Source organism: Panthera onca, chromosome B1 (genome assembly GCF_046562875.1).
Source record: "Panthera onca isolate mPanOnc1 chromosome B1, mPanOnc1 haplotype 2, whole genome shotgun sequence".
Lineage (NCBI taxonomy): Eukaryota > Metazoa > Chordata > Mammalia > Carnivora > Felidae > Panthera > Panthera onca.
In genome coordinates this window covers 74,277,696-74,298,241 of record NC_138342.1, presented here as the reverse complement: position 1 = coordinate 74,298,241, position 20,546 = coordinate 74,277,696, and the positions used below count along the sequence as shown (strand labels likewise).

The 20,546-nt window shown below is 37.7% G+C and overlaps 1 protein-coding gene across 4 annotated transcripts in view; it reads right to left on the bottom strand.

Annotated features, from left to right (window-relative positions):
* MMRN1 (multimerin 1) overlaps positions 1–20,546 on the bottom strand; it is a 75,962-nt gene that overhangs the window by 40,225 nt on the left and 15,191 nt on the right. For all 4 annotated transcript variants that reach the window (XM_078445891.2, XM_078445890.2, XM_078445889.2 and 1 more), the window contains 2 exons: positions 11,049–11,168; positions 7,983–8,089 (listed from right to left, as the gene is read on the bottom strand). In XM_078445891.2, the coding sequence (XP_078302017.2) occupies positions 7,983–8,089; positions 11,049–11,168 (227 nt within the window). The remainder of the gene's footprint in view (positions 1–7,982; positions 8,090–11,048; positions 11,169–20,546) is intronic.

Sequence of the window (20,546 nt, the reverse complement as noted above, 5' to 3'; positions counted from 1 at the left end):
CTGCTGGGGCCACAGTCAGACTGGTGTGTGCCTTCTCTTCCCCTCTCCTAGGGGCGGGATTCACTGTGGGGTGGCGTGTCCCGTCTGGGCTACTTGCACACTGCCAGGCTTGTGTTGCTGGGGATCTGGCGTATTAGCTGGGGTGGGTAGGCAAGGTGCACGGGGGCTGGAGGGGCAGGCTTAGCTCACTTCTCCTTAGGTGATCCACTTCAGGAGGGGCCCTGTGGCAGCGGGAGGGAGTCAGATCCGCTGCCGGAGGTTTGGCTCCGCAGAAGCACAGAGTTGGGTGTTTGCGCGGAGCAAGCAAGTTCCCTGGCAGGAACTGGTTCCCTTTGGGATTTTGGCTGGGGGATGGGCGGGGGAGATGGCGCTGGCGCCTTTGTTCCCCGCCAAGCTGAGCTCTGCTGTCCGGGGGCTCAGCAGCTCTCCCTCCCTTTGTCCTCCAGCCTTCCCGCTTTCCGAGCAGAGCTGTTAACTTATGACCTCCCAGACGCTAAGTCGCGCTTGCTGTCGGAACACAGTCCGTCCGGCCCCTCCGCTTTTGCCAGCCAGACTCGGGGGCTCTGCTTGGCCGGCGAGCCGCCCCTCCGCCCCGGCTCCCTCCCGCCAGTCCGTGGAGCGCGCACCGCCTCGCCGCCCTTCCTACCCTCTTCCGTGGGCCTCTAGTCTGCGCTTGACTCCAGAGACTCCCTTCTGCTAATCCTCTGGCGGTTTTCTGGGTTCTTTAGGCAGGTGTAGGTGGAATCTAAGTGATCGGCAGGACGCGCTGTGAGCCCCGCGTCCTCCTACGCCGCCATCTTCCGGAACCCCCTCCTGTATTCGCCTGCACAGTTCTGCGCTCTTCTCACCGATGAGTACAGACTCAGCCGCCTCCGTCCCTCGAGCCTGAAGCTGCCTGAACTACCGGCTCCGAGCCGCCAGCCCAGGAGCACATCCTTCCTCGCGTCGCACCAACCCAGGCCCCTATATCGAATATTTTAAAATGCACTTAGTTTTTAGGGGCTGGAAAGATTTGAATGCAATCATTCTTAATTCAGTAAACACTAATAGATAATTCAGCAGGATGCACTATCATTTATGTTAATAGAAATTATCAACTTGCTGAGACCTGATATCACCCATTGACTCTAAATCTGATGGAGAATTCTTTTTTTTTTTTTTTTTTAACATTTATTTATTATTGAGAGACAGAGACAGACAGAGAGTGACCATGGGAGGGGCAGAGAGACAGGGAGACACAGAATCCGAAGCAGGCTCCAGGCTCTGAGCTGTCAGCACAGAGCCTGACACTGGGCTCCAGCTCACAAACCGTGAGATCATGACCTGAGCCTGAGTTGGACGCTTTACCGACTGAGCCACCCAGGTGCCCCTGATGGAGAATGCTTTAAAGGAGGTTGAGGCAGGACTCTGTTTTAAATCATATACCTGATAGACACATCAGTTAGCTGGTGTCATCCATGTCAAAAAAAGGAACACACCAGTAAGTTGTAGAAATTAACACATTATTTAGAAATTACTAGAATAATGAGATGAATGGTTTGTGTTATGGTTTCCATTACTTGGTATGCTTCATAATATATGTTATATTTATAAATATAGATTTATAAGTGTTCTCTTAAATTATTAAATATAATTATTAAATATTTAATTATGTAAATAATCACAATATTTACACTTATGAAATACATTTATACATGAAAATATGTGCATTAACTTAAAAGTAATACATTTTTAACCATTGATTTGCATATTGATTTATATTTTAATTGATGTTATTAAATGAGTTATCTGTTTGAATATGGCCCTGCACCTTCATCCATCCTCAGAATCAAGAGACAGATTGGTTTGGTGCTCATGATCCTGGAGTGGGGTCACTGCAATAAAAATCACAAAGGCATTTGATAAACAGTTCATTTCTAGGGGTTCAAAATCTTTGCTAAAGGTTAATTATAAATAGTAAAGTGTTATTTTAAATTGTTTTATTACATTCTAATGAAGTCAGCTTTATCTCCATGGGTATTACATGTGACATATTTAATGTGGAGATTATAGCATTACTTCACCCAGTATCCTTCCTCATTTGAGAAGGATTGGTAAATTAGAAAATCACACACATACACACACACACACACACACACACACACACACACACACTTCTACAGGAGGAAGTAGAGGGCATTTTAAGTCTTCTAGGGTCATATCTGACTGGAGTTTCTTCATTAAATCATAGTTCTCTCTGTGCCGCCTGGTCCAGGCAAGATCCTAAATGTGCAAGAAATAAAAACAATTCTGGATAAAAGATAAAGGGAGAAAGAATAGAAAGGAGGTAAATGAAAAGCACTCATGTCTGATTTTCTATTGTCTTTAGGGTCAAAAGTATTTCAGATAAACATCATTCATGCAATCTGGAAAAATGCTATTAATTCCATTGTAAGTAAGGAAATAGAAAGTGACAACTAGAGAAAGTCAGCAGATTAGAAATAAAAACTAAAGATTCAAGAAAAAAAAAACTCCAGAATCAGTGACAAATAGAAGAGAAAGCAAATAAAACTGTCAGAGAGAGAGAGAAAAAGAAAGCTATTGAAAGGGACAGAGAATAATACACAGAAGTATCAAGTGAAAGTCTTTAGTTCTCTTGCATACTGATCTTTGGTAATTCACCCCCCATTATATGAAAACATATGTGAAATAAGAAAAATTAAACGTTCTCCATATATTTGAGAAGTTTTCAGAAGGCTGATTGGAAAGAATATGTAATTGGAAAAATACTTTAAATATTAAATGACAAAAACTAATGTGATTGTGTGTGTGCGTATGCATGTGAAACTTTCCATTTGCTTTCAGCTATAATTATTTTTAAATTAATTGCTTAAGAGGAACTAGGTGAGGAAATTGTACTCATAAAAGAAACAACTATTAACCATTGCACAAAGATCCTTGAGATCTGATTGTCATATGAAACTCTTTTCTCTGGAGTTCATTGGATAGGGTCCCTGCCAAGGCTGTTAAAAACTTGAAATGCCTGTTTAACAAATTCAGTGCTTTATTTTATCTTTTCCTAGCTCTGTTTGTTGACTGGAGTTCAATGCCTGCATTCATCCCAGGTGATTTCATAGGTTTTAGCCCAGGGAGAACGCTGATAGGGTCTCTCGCAAGTGGAATCAGTTACTTTCCAGTGATTGATGCTCTTTTATTTTTCCATGTAGCAATCTTTCTGTCTTCCCAAATGTATTCCCTACCACAAGGATTGCTATGAATTCTAGGTTTCCCAGGCAATCTTATCTTATCTTGCACTTCAGCACAGACCTTTGCTTTGTTCTATAGGGTGGATTTCTAAGTCTCTTTTTCTTGGTCCTTTCTGAGAGATAGGTGCTAGGACAGAAGGACATTTATTTAAGTCAAACAACTTTTAAAGAGCTTTATCACTTCAGATTTAAAAAAAAAGCAATATGGGGGCATCTGGGTGGCTCAGTAAGTTAAGCTTCTGACTTCGGTTCAGATCATGATCTCACATTTTGTGGGTTCGAGCCCCACATTGGGCTCTGTGCTGACAGCTCAGAGCCTGAAGCATGCTTTGGATTCTGTGTATCCCTCTCTCTCTGCCCCTCCCCCTCTTGTGCTCTCTCTTGCTGTCTCTCAAAAATAAATAAACATTTAAAAATAAATAAATTAATGAAAATTCAATATATTTAAGAAATCAGATTCCTTTTTTCCCCTTCCCTTCCCTTCCCTTTCCTTCCCTTTCCATTCTCCTCTGATTCCCCCACTCCTCTTCCTCCTTCTATTAGACAGGTGTTATCTATATTTTGTTTTTCTTCCAGACCTTTGAGGCTTATGGAGGAAGTCATTAATGGCAATTCAGTAATGAGGAAGCTTGCTCTTAGTACCAGAAAGCTTCCTATGTGACAAGACCAGTTTCTGGCTGATCCTGTGACATCACGTAAATGCTTATTTGGTGATATTCAATACATATATAAAGATTTACTGACATTTGGTAGTTAAATCAAAGAAAGCAATTGGTGCAACAAAGACTTAAGGTACATGGTGACTTTTGACTAAATGTATCATAATTGAGCAAGATGCTTATAGGAGATAATCTTCTTTCTTAAAGGGGAAAGAATTAATCCCCACTGGGATGAATTAGATATGCAAGTATATAAGAAATATAGGGACTTTTTTCTGTTTAAGTATTTATATTAATTGAAGTAATATTTTAAAATAGTTTTACTGGAGAAGTCCCATATTTAAAATGCTGGTTATAATAGCTTATAAAATTTATTGAACTATCTCACAACATTTATAAAATGAAATATTTTTATATATTCATAACAAATAGCAGAGGTCAATTTATTTCAATAACTGCATAATTGTATTTTTCAGCATTCGTAATATCTGTGGTATGTATTATAAAACATAATTTTATAAAATACCTTTTTCCTACATAAAGGATCTGACTAGAGCTGACTGGATTTTTTCTTAAACAGATTTACAAAGAAGCGTTTCTTTCCTCCTCTCTAATCTAACATTATTTGAACTTAAATTCCCGTCTTTTGTGTCATTAGAGCAAGCCACAATTTCCTTGTTCTACTTCAGAACATTTTAGAGACATCTACTGGAAAAGCACATTATTGCAAATTTTATATAAATGGTTTAAAAACTATATTGTTGCTGACATTCTGAAAAAATGTCTTGGATCCCATCACAAAATTAGGTCCCTTTCTGAAGACAAACTCTTTGATCCTCAAAAAAGTATAACAAATGTAAAATAAATCAAAACTATTGCCTTGCTCTTTGACTTAATGCATCTACCTTTTTTTCCCTAAAAATTTCTATTCATTTACACTTTTAAAAAATTGTTTTCCTCTTGATAGTATGACTAATATTATTAATAATCTAATCTAGAACTTTTTTTTACCAGATTTTTGATTATCGAAATTGTAGCAAAATGAGCATGTATAGAGGCTTAGTCATATTATAGGCAGCATATTGTAGAATAAGACAACGGGAAGAATTGCCTCATTGATTTTGAATCACGGCATCCCTTTCTTTTTTTCAAACATTTTTAATGTGGGGCGCCTGGGTGGCTCGGTCGGTTGAGTGTCCAACTTCAGCTCAGATCATGATCTCGCACTCTGTGGGTTCAGGCCCCGTGTTGGGCTCTGTGCTGGCAGCTGGGAGCCTGGAGCCTGCTTCGAATTCTGGGTCTCCCTCTCTCTCTGCCCCTCCCCTACTCATGCTCTGTCTCTGTCTCTGTCTGTCTGTCTGTCTCTCTCTCTCTCTCTCTCTGTCAAAAATAAATACACATTAAAAAAATTAAAAAAAAATTTTGATATGTATTTATTTTTTGAGAGAGAGGGAGGGATTGAACCCACCTATGGCAAGATCATGACCTGAGCTGAAGTCAGATGCTTAACTGACTGAGCCACCCAGGCACCCCACAATACCCCTTTCTAACAGGTTGGAAGTGAAGCTATAAAGGGGTAGGAGGAGAAAGAAAAAGAGAAAAAGGTATAGAAGTGGAGGAGGAGAAATAAAAGAGAGTACAGTTGCTAGCTGTTCCATTTTATTCCTGACTGATGGATCTTCCCTATATATTTAAAAATATCTCCCTACTGCAATCTAAATGAAAAAGAAATTGTTTTTGTATTATGAAGTTTATTTTATTTGTGGGGATGAAACTTTTGGGGAAGTAGGGATTTGTAAAATTTACGTATTTTCTATTGGATAGAATAATCTGATGTGAAGGGCTAGCACTGAAGTAATTATCACAGTAGCTACATGGGAAGGTTATTCTAAACCCTTGCAGGCTCTGAAGACATTTAAAGAATGGATGAGCCACACTGATTATTCTTGCCATATTTGGGGCTGCTTGTTAAATGAGATAGCGTGGAGAGTGTTGTCAAAGGAAACCTGACAATTTTTTCTTCCGTATAAGAATAAGAGACTATTGGCACATACATAAAGTGTGATAAGAAGAGGGAGAGTTGGAATGTAGTGGGGGAGAAATCAGAAGGGAAAAATGTGTTTAAAAAAAAAAAAAGGAAACAAAGAAAAGAAGACAGGAAGGAAGGAAGAAACCCAGGATAGATGAGATAATGAAGATTGATTCAAGGGACAAAGGGACACAGTAGTTCTTGATACTATCAGTGCATCAACTGCACTAATAAAAAATTGAACTGCTTTCATATACTGCAATACAAGTGAAGAGAAGGATGGTCAGAGTATCATAGGGAGCAAGAGTAGGGGTTTTTGGAATCACAGTCATATTGAATTGATTGTATGACATGACACAATGGGCATATCCACCATCGGAAAATTATTCCTATCATAGATTTCAATAGAAAGATGACCTTTCCACAACAGCTTAATCAGCAGATGCTTGAACTATGAGTAATTCTAATTATAGTATTGTAACAGAAGGTCATAGTCACGTCTGTTCTGGGACATTTTTGTTAATGAGGATTCAAGATAACAATTTGTAAGTCTAGTATTAAAAATATCCACAGGTGGCTTCCAGTTAGAACATGAGATGTCATTAAACAATCAAAGCAAAAACAGTTCTTATCAGCTGCAGCCCATGACATTCTTTGACATAAAGACTTTGCTTTCTGTCACATATCGACATTCAGTCCCCTATGTGCAATAGGGTGTGTAATGACATTCTAAATTTCTAGAGAGGTATAATGTGAACGAACCCTTGAATCTCTAAGAAATAATAATGGAATTGATATTCCTAAGATACCCTTCTTCATTGAAGAAGAGAAATGTAAAAACTACTGTTAGACTTTAGAAATATAATTCTAAGTATTGGTCAGAACTTTTAACCATCTGCCATTTATAGATTAAAAACAAATACGTTTTACCATATTTGTGCACCTCGCAGAAATCAGGGATCATTTGAAAGCAGCATGATATTTGGACTTCTTTAGAATATGCTAAATTGCCTCGTTTTTAAATACGTTTTGTATAGATGATGTTTTATTTAAAAGTTTATTTTACTTGATTATAAATGAAGTACATATCCATATTATACCCTGAAAATGTATTAAATTTTTATATCATCTCTGAAATTCAGGCCAGACCCAGAACAAATAGCCTTATAGTCAAATTCGCCTACAGATTCTCACCGGGTGGGCTGGAAAAACCATACAAAATATCCCTAGCAAAACTGCAAGTTTCCTAGAGCTTTTTGTATTACAACTTCCTTTTTTCAAAATGTGAATCATAATGGTTTCTCCACACTTACGTTAATTTTTAATCACAGTCTCTCATGCTGCTGATTTAATTCCTCACCACTGCTAATGGTCTTTCTCGTAATATTTATTCATTTAAAATACATATGCTGATGCCGTATCTTATTTTTCAAGGCTTTTGGCTGTATTAAGCCAAAAGCAAAATAATAGCCACATGGATGTTAGGCCACGGCAGGTTACCATGTGTTTGATTAGCCTTGCCACCAGAAAATCCTTAAAATTAAAGTTGATAAAATGGCTCTATGAGGATTTAAGGGGAAAAAACCCACAATTATTCATGCCTATTTATATATTCTTTAAAACTGAATTTCATTCATAGACATTATTTCAAATAATTGAACTAGAACAAAACTAGAAATTAGTTTTATTATCACATAGGGTCACTTCTAATGATTATTTAAAAGTATAAAATTAGGATTTCCGATATTTAAATAAGGCATGTCTCCACAGCATACAGTTAAGAAAAAGTGAATAATCAGATCTCCACTTACTCATGCCATAAAACTACCGTAACAATATAAGAATATATAAGATATCTCGTTAAGAGATTTAGGGTGCTAAACTCAGTACTAAGGAAGCCCTAGAGAGGTAACAGTTTTAATGATTTGGCTACGTGTTAATTAACTTTGGTTCAAAAGGGAAAATACAACTCTTCACTGGAATCAGTTGCTTATTCTTCAGAAGTTTTATGCTTCTAATTGTTATTATAAAATTACTATTAGAATATACCTTTTAGCTGACATTTTGCTCCACTGAATCCAGGACAGCACTTCCATTCCAATGAGGTAACGATTTTATGTTGCATCCTGTAGACGGGATTTGGGATCTTCTGAGATCTGTAGAGGAGAGGAAGTATTTGTCTCTCATTAAATTATCAGTTGGGATTGTTAAAGTATTGGAGACATTGCCCCAAATATAATAAGCATTCAATAAATGGTATCTGTTATTGTTAATACTATAATCCTCATCATCAATATTATTGTTAAACTTAGATTTGTTTAAATACATTCTAAAAAGTATTAAGACTTCTGCTGTTGGGGATTTTAAGTTTATATCTATCGTTACATCTTCTACACATAGTAGAACATTTCCCTTGATAATTCTTTTAACTAAAGCAATGTTAAAACTTATTTAAATTTTTTTTAACGTTTATTTATCTTTGAGAGAGAGACAAACAGAGTGTGAGCAGGGGAGGGGCAAAGAGACAAGGAGACACAGAATCCCAAGCAGGCTCCAGGCTCTGAGCTGTCAGCACAGAGCCCGATGCGAGGCTCGAACCCACAACCCTGCAAGGTCGTGACCTGAAACAGTCAGAAGCTCAACTGACTGAGCCACCCAGGTGTCTCTAAAACTTATTTTAAGGAGTGCCTGGGTGGCTCAGTACGTTAAACGCGGGACTCCTGGTTTTGGCTCAGGTCATGATCTCATGGTTTCATGGGTTTGAGTCCCTCATCCGGCTCTACGCTGGCAGCACGGAGCCTGCTTGGGATTCTCTGTCTCCCTTTCTCTCTACGCCTCCCCCACTCGCACTGTCTCTGTCTCTCTCAAAAATAAAATAAACTTAAAAAAATATTTTAATTCTAATTTTTAAACAGCTTATGAGGATAATTTATTTTATTTCAATTCTTATTATTCCTTATATCATTATAGTTAAAAGGACTTGTGTTTTCTCAGATCAACATCAAACAACTTAAACCGTGTATCAATGATCTAACTGAAATTATAGTAACCACTATGATTTTTAACCTGCACTTTCTCTTTTCTCAAGTTTTAAAAGCTTAATTTTTATTATTTCTCTCATATGGTATTTATCTCAGAGAGAGAGATGGGGTAAAGAGAAGGAGAGAAAGAGAGGGGGAGAGACAGGGAACATGAGAAAATATTTTGGAAAAGAAACTGCGCAAGGGAAATCAAGAAGTTATAACATTTTAACACGGCAATCAATAGAAATGGTGAATGGTCCTGAACTGTAGGCGCTATATATGTAAATGTCAATCATAAATACAATTTTGTCATATTTATTCTTACCACACTATCTTAATATTTAGCTAATACTTATCAAGCAGGTCTATAAAATGGGTATATATTATCTTGTTTAATTTTATTCTATTTGGAAAATACTATTCTGATGTGCTGATGAGGAACCTGAGGAAGAGAGATGAAAAAACTTGCTCAAAGTCTTGTATCTAAAAGTGATCCAGGTGGGATTTTACTCCATGCTGCATGGGTTAGCCTCCACTGTTATTATCTAGAGTTTGTCCCATGCAGCTTTGTGGAGACAATGGTCAATTTCATGGGTAAACCCTGATCATGTGGAAGAAAATGTATTGTAAACTGGGCTTTAGGAAACTTGCTGTGATGTGAAGGGTAATTCACTATGTGTGAGGTTGTTCCTCAATTTTAAAATGAGCTGTAAGATTCTTTCCATCTCAAAAAGATAGGCTAATCATTTGTCTGTGTTTATTCCAGTGAATTATATTCAGTAAATAAAACTCTGTCCAGTGAACTATCTCCAGTCCAATAGCTAAAGCCAAATAGAGAGGACAGCTGTTTGGAAAAGGACTCTTTAGAGTCTATTAGGATGAATCCACACAGTTGGTTGCATTATCATAGGAGTAAATGTCCCTGCTTTAGCAAACTGGATCCCTGGTATATGTGGCTCAGGCATAATAAAAGAAAAGTAACAAACATTGCATATATACTGAAATAGTGAATGAATGGAGAGACTCATTCAAAGGTAAAGAAAGATAAGAGATGAGAATAAAGATATGCATTTCTGGTTTGTTTAAAGAGAGAGAGAGAAAAAAAAACTCACCTTGAACTCAGAAGGGCAGTATAATAGGGGTTACTGTGGTAATATTTTCATTACTGAAGAATTAACAATGCATTCTTTGTTTCTCATGTCGGCAAGGAAATTGCCACAAAGGGAGTAAACTGAAAGCAGAACTGGAGCTCAGCTCTCCTAAATCCCTAAGATGTGCTTAGCTCTCTGGACCATGAACCTTAGCTATTCCTCTGGGGAGTAAGAAACACCTTGATTTTACAATCCTTACTGTGCACGGTTCCAGATTGCCAATGTGTCAGATTCATTGCCTGAGTTATTTGTATGACAATTTGCATAACATGAGCCATCATGGCCTGAATAATAATTTTAGTTTTTATTTCAGGCTCTTCTGAAACACTCTCAGATAAGCTACTGTGACTGTGTGAATTCAGAGCACTTATCAATTACTCAGCCCCACATTTGAGGGCAATTTTTTAATGTCCTAAATAGATTTTTTAAAAAATGAAAATTAAATAATATGAATCATTAAAATACACAGGTAAAGAAAGGCCCTCCTTAGCCATTTTATTGTGCATAATCTCAATTAGTGGCTTGCCAAATTACAGACTTCTCTCTGACCTGGTAGGAAAGGGAAATTATCAATAAAATTTTAGAACTGTATGTGAGTTTCATAAGAATTAAAAGACAGGATTATTGGTCAGGTTATAGAATAAAAATAATAGTAATAGTAAAAATGGAAATAAGCATGAGAATTAACATTTATTGAAGACTCTGTCAGTAGGCTAAGGTTATTACTGCATTGTCTCACACATTCTAAAAACTCCCAATGAGGCATGTATTATTAGTATCTGCATTTTAACTTACCCAAGATCATGCGTCTCATTTAATGTAATGACCCTACTCTGACCTTATTATACGTATGTACCTGGGATGATTAGCTTTCTCTACATATTCCAGGACATACATGAATATAGCACAAGCAGTGGCTATTTTCAAACAATATCACATACCTCTGAGGACAGGATCTCCCGGTTGAGCCACAAGGCCCTCTCCCATTTGGAAGATAAGTGACTTGGTTGTCCAATATCACTGTGGGTGATAATCTGGTATGTACATAAGCACACCAATTCCTAAGGAAGAGAGAATTTTTGTTAGAAAAAAATCATTGTCAAAAAGAATTCTTTTCCTTAAAATTATTTTCACGGACCTCTGTCTACGGCTGCAAGTATTATGGGGTAGATACTTGTGTACATATGAAAAGTAAAGAAACACTACAATATCAAAGTAAATTGAGAATAAATAAGACTTAAAACCAGAATCTGTATGTCAGCTGTAAGCTAAGTCAAAATAGAAGATTGCCCTTATGTCAAATATCAATATATATTTTTTTTAATGTTTATTTATTTTTGAGACAGGAGAGACAGAGCATGAGCAGGGGAGAGGCAGAGAGAGACTGAGAGGGAGACACAGAATCAGAAGAAGTTTCCAGGCGCTGAGCTGTTAGTACAGAGCCTGATGCAGGGCTCGAACTCACAAGCTGTGAGATCATGACCTGGGCTGAAGTCGGATGCTCAACCAACTGAGCCATCCAGGCACCCCTGTCAAATATCAATATTAGTACTTAGATTGGAGACTCAGACCTAGGCCCATTACTTCTGGTGAACAATGTGCAGTAAGACAAAAGCAAAAAAATACATGCTGTAATAATCAAAAAGAGGAAAAAAAAACCCTGTTACTAGGAGCAGATGATATGATTGTGAATAAAGAGAATATGAGTCTAGATGCAAATGATTATAAGAGTTCAGCTATGTAGTTAAAATTCATATAAATTTTTTATAACTAATAAAAAGTATGGCCACATAGTTAAGATCAGTTACAGACAGTTCAATGTACCAAAAAAATTTTTAAAAAGATACTATTTACAACAGCAAAAATACCATTATTTTTATTAAATCCAACAAAAGAAGTGTAAGACTTAATATATATAACTTTTAAGCTTTATTGAAAGGCCTGAAAGAAAATCCAATAAATACTATTAATGGATGGGAAGAGTCAATTTAAATATATCGATTCTCCTCAAGTTAATCTACAGATTTAGTGCACTTTTAAATCAAACCTTAATTTGATACAAGTTTAATAAGCTTATTCTATTGTTTATGTAATAAACTAAAAATATGAATTTTAGAAATGTCTGGCTCTGGCCATAACAGAGCATCAGATGTACTTTCCCTTGGTAAAAAAAAATCTATAAAGCTGGACAAGCTATATAAAGCAATAATTTTTAGAAGTTGAACAACAGACAACTCAGTGATATTATTTTTTGAGAAAAGGGGACAACATGATGTGAATTCCATACCGACTCTAATTTTCTGCCTGCAAACAATTTTCAAACTGCATCACAAAGGGGTGGGCCCCAAAGACAGAGAAAGCACTGGGTGAATGAAACAGAGATCTGAGTTTGGGGCTGCTGAGATGGTTAGAATATGTGGATAAGTGAATAAAATGAGGATGATGACAGAGATGCCATTTTTTTGTGTTTTGTTTTGTTTTTCTCTTTATTTTTATTTTTTTTAATATGAAATTTATTGTCACATTGGTTTCCATACAACATCCAGTGCTCATCCCAACAGGTGCCTCCTCAATGACCATCACCCACCCTCCCATCCTTCCCACCCCCCATCAACCCTCAGTTTATTCTCAGTTTTTAAGAGTCTCTTATGGTTTGGCTCTCTCCCTAACTTTTTTTTTCCTTCCCTTCCCCTCCCCCATGGTCTTCAGTTGAGTTTCTCAGGATCCACATATGAGTGAAAACATATGGTATCTGTCTTTCTCTGCCTGACTTATTTCACTTAGCATAGCACTCTCCAGTTCCGTCCACGTTGCTACAAATGGCCAGATTTCATTCTTTCTCATTGCCAAGTAGCATTCCATTGTATATATAAAACACATCTTTTTTATCCATTCGCAGTTGATGGGCATTTAGGCTCTTTCCATAATTCAGCTATTGTTGAAAGTGCTGCTATAAACATTGGGGTACAAGTGCCCCTATGCATCAGCACTCCTGTATCCCTTGAGCAAATTCCTGGCAGTGCTATTGCTGGGTCATAGGGTAGGTCTGTTTTTGATTTTCTGACGAACCTCCACACTGTTTTCCAGAGTGGCTGCACCAGTCTGCATTCCCACCAACAGTGCAAAAGGGTTCCCGTTTCTCCTATCCTCTCCAGCGTCTATAGTCTCACGATTTGTTCATTTTAGCCACTCTGACTGGCATGAGGTGATATCTCAGTGTGGTTTTGATTTGTATTTCCCTGATGAGGAGTGATGTTGAGCATCTTTTCATGTGCCTGTTGGCCATCTGGATGTCTTCTTTAGAGAAGTGTCTATTCATGTTTTCTGCCCATTTCTTCACTGGATTATTTGTTTTCCGGGTGTGGAATTGGTGAGTTCTTTATAGATTTTGGATACTAGCCCTTTGTATGATATGTCATTTACAAATATCTTTTCCCATTCCGTTGGTTGCCATTTAGTTTTGTTGATTGTTTCCTTTGCAGTGCAGAAACTTTTTATCTTCATAAGGTCCCAATAGTTCATTTTTGCTTTTAATTCCCTTGCTGTTGGAGTTGTGTCAAGTAAGAAATTGCTACAGCTGAGATCAGAGAGGTCTTTTCCTGCTTTCTCCTCTAGAGTTTTGATGATTTCCTGTCTCACATTCAGGTCCTTTATCTATTTTGAGTTTATTTTTGTGAATGGTGTAAGAAAGTGGTCTAGTTTCATTCTTCTGCATGTTGCTGTCCAGTTCTCCCAGCACCATTTGTTAAAGAGACTGTCTTTTTTCCATTGGATATTCTTTCCTGCTTTGTCAAAGATTGGTTGGCCATACTTTTTTGGGTCCAGTTCTGGAGTCTCTATTCTATTCCATTGTTCTATGTATCTGTTTTTGTGCCAATACCATGCTGTCTTAATGATTTGTAGTAGAGGCTAAAGTCTGGGATTGTGATGCCTTCCACTTTGGTCTTCTTCTTCAATATTACTTTGGCTATTCGGGGTCTTTTGTGGTTCCATACAAATTTTAGGATTGCTTGTTCTAGCTTCGAGAAGAAAGCTGGTGCAATTTTGGTTGGGATTGCATTGAATGTGTAGATTGCTTTGGGTAGTATTGACATTTTAACAATATTTATTCTTCCAATCCATGAGCATGGAATGTTTTTCCATTTCTTTGTATCTTCTTCAATTTCCTTCATACACTTTCTATAGTTTTCAACATACATATCTTTTACATCTTTGGTTAGGTTTATTCCTAGGTATTTTATGCCTCTTGGTGCAATTGTGAATGGGATCAGTTTCTTTACTTGTCTTTCTGTTGCTTCATTATTAGTGTATAAGAATGCAACTGATTTCTGTACATTAATTTTGTATCCTGCGACTTGGCTGAACTCATGTATCAGCTCTAGCAGACTTTTGGTGGAGTCTATCGGGTTTTTCATGTATAGTATCATGTCATCTACAAAAAGTGAAAGGTTGGCTTCATCTTTGTCAATTTTGATGCCTTTGATTTCCTTTTGTTGTCTGGTTGCTGATGCTAGCACTTCCAACACTATGTTAAACAACAGCAGTGAGAATGGACATCCCAGTTGTATTCCTGATCTCAGGAGGAAAGCTCTCAGTTTTTCCTCATTGAGGATGATGTTAGCTGTGGGCTCTTCAGAAATGGCTTTTATGATGGTTAAGTATGTTCCTTCTATCCCGACTTTCTCGAGGGTTTTTATTAAGAAAGAATGCTGAATTTTGTCAGATGCTTTTGCTGCATCGATTGACAGGATCATATGGTTCTTTTATTTTCTTTTATTAATGTGATGTATCACATTGATTATTTTGCGATGTTGAACCAGCCCTGCATCCCAGGAATGAATCCCACTTGATCAGGGTGAATAATTCTTTTTATATGCTGTTGAATTCGATTTGCTAGTATCTTATTGAGAATTTTTGCATCCATAGTCATCAGGGATATTGGCCTGTAGTTCTCTTTTTCTACTGGGTCTCTGGTCTAGGTATCAAAGTAACACTGGCTTCATGGAATGAGTCTGGAAGTTTTCCTTCCCTTTCTATTTTTTAGAACAGCTTGAGAAGGATAGGTATTAACTCTGCTTTAAATGTATGGTAGAATTCCCCTGGGAAGCCATCTGGCCCAGGACTCTTATTTGTTGGGAGATTTTTGATAACTGATTCAATTTCTTCGCTGGTTATGGGTCTGTTCAAGCTTTCTATTTCCTCCTGATTGAGTTTTGGAAGCATGTGGGTGTTTAGGAATTTGTCCATTCCTTCCACGTTGTCCAGTTTGTTGGCATATAATCTTTCATAGTATTCCCTGATATTTGCCTGTATTTCTGAGGAATTGTTTGTAACAATTCCATTTTCATTCATGATTTTATCTATTCCGGTCCTCTCCCTTTTCTTTTGAGAAGCCTGGCTAGAGGTTTATCAATTTTGTTTATTTTTTCAAAAAACCGACTCTTGGTTTTGTTGATCTGCTCTACAGTTTTTTTTAGATTCTATATTTTTTATTTCTGCTCTGATCCTTATTATTTCTCTTCTTCTGCTGGGGTTGGGGTGTCTTTGCTGTTCTGCTTCTATTTCCTTTAGGTGTGCTGTTAGATTTTGTATTTGGGATTTTTCTTGTTTCTTGAGATAGGCCTGGATTGCAATGTATTTTCCTCTCAGGACTGCCTTCACTGCCTCCCAAAGTGTTTGGATGGTTGTATTTTCATTTTCATTTGTTTCCATATATTTTTTTGATTTCTTCTCTATTGACTGGTTGACCCATTCACTCTTTAGTAGGGTGTTCTTTAACCTCCTTTGAAGGTTTCCAGACTTGTTCCTGTGGCTGATTTCAAGTTTCATAGCATTGTGGTCTGAAAATGCATGGTATGATCTCAATTATTTTATACTTATGAAGGGCTGTTTTGTGACCCAGTAAATGATCTATCTTGGAGAATGTTCCATGTGCACTCGAGAAGAAAGTATTTTCTGTTGCTTTGGGATGCAGAGTTCTAAATATATCTGTCAAGTCCATCTGATCCAATGTATCATTCAGGGCCCTTGTTTATTTATTTATTCTGCGTCTAGATGATCTATCCATTGTTGTAAGTGGGGTATTAAAGTCCCCTGCAATTACCATATTCTTATCAATAAGGTTACTTATGTTTGTGATTGTTTTATATATTTGGGGGGTCCCATATATGGCACATAGACATTTATAACTGTTATCTCTTCCTGATGTATAGACCCTATAATTATTATATAATGCCCTTCTTCATCTCTTGTTACAGCCTTTAATTTAAAGTCTAGTTTGTCTGATATAAATATGGCTACTCCAGCTTTCTTTTGACTTCCAGTAGCATGATAGATAGTTCTCCATCCCCTCACTTTCAATCTGAAGGTGTCCTCAGGTCTAAAGTGAGTCTCTTGTAGACACCAAATAGACGGGTCTTGTTTTTTTATCCATTCTGATACCCTATGTCTTTTGGTTGGAGCATTTAGTCCATTGACATTCAATGTTATTATAGAAAGATATGGATTTAGAGTCATTGTGATGTCTGTAGGTTTCATGCTTGTAGTGATGTCTCTGGTACTTTGTGGTCCTTGCAACATTTCACTCACAGAATCCTCCTTAGGATCTCTTGTAGCGCTGGTTTAGTGGTGATGAATTCCTTCAGTTTTTGTTTGTTTGGGAAGACCTGTATCTCTCCTTCTATTCTGAATGACAGACTTGCTGGATAAAGGATTCTCGGCTGCATATTTTTTCTGTTCATCACATTGAAGAAATCTGCCATTCCTTTCTGGCCTTCCAAGTTTCAGTAGATAGGTCTGCCACTAGTCCTGTGGGTCTCCCTTTATAAGTTAGAGTGTGTTTATTCCTAGCTGCTTTCAGAATTTTCTCTTTATCCTTGTATTTTGCCAGTTTCACTATGATATGTCATACAGAAGATTGATTTAAGTTACGTCTGAATGGAGTTCTCTGTGCCTCTTGGATTTCAATACCTGTTTCCTTCCCCAGATCAGGTAAGTTCTCAGCTATGATTTTTTCAAGTACATCTTCAGCCCCTTTCTATGTCTCTTCTTCTGAAATTCCTATGATACAAATATCATTCTGTTTGATTGCATCACTTAGTTCTGTGGATTTAGTTCTCTTAGTACTCCTGGATTTTTTTATCTGTCTTTTTCTTAGCTTCCTCTTTTTCTATAATTGTATCTTCTAATTCACCTATTCTCTCCTCTGCCTCTTCAATCTGTCTATGGCTACCTACATCTTATTTTGCACCTCATTTATAGCATTTTTAGCTCCTCATGACTATTTCTTAGTCCCTTGATCTCTGTAGCAATAGATTCCCTGCTGTCCTCTATGCTTTTTCAAGCCCAGCAATTAATTAATTTTATGACTATTATTGTAAATTCTTGTTCCGTTATATTGTAAATCGTTTTTGATCAATTTGTTAGCTGTTGCTACTTCCTGGAGTTTCTTTTGAGGAGAATCCTTCCGTTTCATCATTTGGGGTATTCTCTGAGGTGGCTCCAAACTGCAGGACACTTCCTCTGTGCTGTGCAGAGTAACTTGTGTTGGTGAGTGGGGCCACAACCAGACCCGATGTCTGCCTCCAGCCCACCACTAGGGCCACAGTCAGACTGGTGTGTACCTTATCTTCCTCTCTCCCAGGGGCAGGACTCACTGTGGAGTGGTGTGGCCCTTGTCTGGGCTACTTACACACTGCCAGGCTTGTGGTGCTGCTTCGATGGGATCTGGCATATTAGCCAGGGTGGATCTGCAAGGTGCATAGGGGCAAGAGGGGCAGACTCAGCTCACTTTGATGTCGGCGTCCCCTGCAGGAGGGGCCCTGCAGCATCGGGATGGAGGCAGGCCGGTCGGAGGGATGGATCCACAGAAGTACAGCATTGGGCGTTTGCACAGTATAAGCAAGTTCGTTGAGGAGAACTGGTTCCCTTTGGAGTTTCGGCGCCTCTCTGCCCTTCCTACCCTCTTCCGTGGGCCTCTTGTCTACGCTTGGCTCCAGAGAGTCCTCTGCTAGTCTTCTGGCAGTTTTCTGGGTTTTAGGCAGATGTGGGTGGAATCTAAACAATCAGCAGGAGGAGGTGAACCCAGCATCCTGCTATGCCACCATCTTCCCCTCCTCTCCCAGAGATGCCATTTTAAACGTCAGCATAGGTTTTCTCTTAAATCTTGGGTTGAATACCACGCAGTGCTTGCAAAGCATAGTTTTTTCAAGGCCACCAGTGAACAACTATTAGAAAGCTTCATGAGCTGAACAGAGATTCCAGATTTTACCCAGTTGTGGAGAATTCTGACCAGCCAAAGAGAATAGTTCTCATTAAACATCTGAGCATTTGTCTGAACCTAACAAAGACTGCATCCAGGAGAGTAAGGATAATCTAGACACACTCTCACAAAGCCTTAAAAAAAATCCTTGATATAAATAACTCCATGTCAGAACAGAGGTCAATGCTCTTTAATGGAAGACAACAAAATCTGTTCATAACATATCAGCCCAGCATAAAAAAATGAACAACAAGAAAAACTAAGCATCTAGGACCAATATGTGAGTAAAAATCCAATGAACAAAGACAATAAAACAGAGATGACATAGATGTTGAATTAGCAACCAATGACTAAAATAGCTATTTAAATCTATTCGATATTGTAAAAGACAAAATGACCATAGTGAATAAATTCATTGCAAATCTCAGAAAACCCACTAAATAGAACAAAAATACACAAGATATGAATAAAAATGAACTAGATTGGGTTTAACAGACATTGGGACCCTAGACATTAACATCAATGTACTTGGAGGCAGAACACAGGAAACCATCCAAACTGAAGTACAGAGGGAAAAATATTAAAACATAAATGAACAGAAACTCAAGTGGTCTAAAATATATGTGGTTAGATTTCTTATGCAAATCCACTGACTATCCTAAATACAGAGAATGACTAAATTCAACAGAAGCAGTTAAATAGTCTGTCAAATAAGCACTGGCTGCACGATGGTTGAGGATTGTGTGTATGAGGCAGGAAAAAAGTACCATCATCTATACATACTCCGGGCTTTGGAAAAAAAATGGTAGATAGATAGATAGATAGATAGATAGATAGATAGATAACAGATAGGTAGTAGATACATACATAGATAATAGATAGATGATAGATATAGATATCGCTTATGAGGATAAATCACAGCGTTGCCTGCAGAGATCTTTTAAATTTCTAAATAGTAAAGCAATCTCATGACTAAAAGAGTTGAGCAGGCAAAAAGCAGACCAGCAGATTGCTCATGGCCCAGAAATCTTTGATCCAGTATAAACTGAAAGAACTATCCACAGCAAAAGAGCCCCTGGTGTGACTCATAATTAGGTTTATGCTACTGATGAAATAAGCTTATTAAGGGATGTTAAAAATGTAAATTGAAACTTTAAAACAAAATTATTAGAAAACATAAGTTTAAAACTAGAAAATTAAGCAAGATAAAATAGTGACAGGCAGTATAAAGGCAAAAGTAATGATCCCAGACAAACATTTGGCTTAAATCTAGAAGTCTTTTTACCTTTCCAGACTGATTATGGTGGATGGAGAGCAGTTACTTTGAAGTGTTTAGCTTTCCATGGGGTCGTAACCCTACAAATAGAAGACTGCATTTGGGATTCTCTTTAAGGGTAATAACGCCGTTTCTTTTGTGCGGCAACATGTACTGAAAAAAGCTTGTATTGATTCTTTGGGTTTTCTTTTTCTTTTTTTTTTCTTTTTAATTTTTTTTTAAAGTTTATTCATTTTTGAGAGACAGAGAGAGACAGAGCATGAGTGGGGAAAGCGGCAGAGAGAGAAGGAGACACAGAATCCAAAACAGGCTCCAGGCTCCGAGCTGTCAGCACAGAGCCTGACGCGGGGCTTGAACTCACGGACCGCGAGATCATAACCTGAGCCGAAGTCGGACACTCAACAGACTGAGCCACCCAGGTGCCCCAATTCTTTGGATTTTCCAAGTTAATAGGTAAAGGTTTCTTCTAGGGAAAAGCAGGCAGCTTTGGTTATTTATGAACACCAGCCTAGCTTGCAGACCACACAGACTAGAAGGTAGAGAAAGGATTCTAGTTTGACTCATACAACTTGAAATCTTGTGGGTAAAGAATTAAGAGAAACGTTGTAAATAAACAATTTATTGTACTTTTTATTGGAATGTTTTAGAAACCTAGTCTTTCAAGGAGCTAGTAAACAGACAAAATTTAAAAAAAATGTTTTTCATTAACTTGTGATTTGCCATTTGAAGCATATCCTGACCAAACCATGACTCAATCACATCCATTCTTATCCTGAACCAAGAGTGGACTGAAGCAAAAAAAGGATTTATTTAAATAATGACCACAATGAATATTTTCTTTAATAAATAAAAGACAACAATCTATCAGTTAACATTGTCCATTTATACTAGTCTTTAAAACTC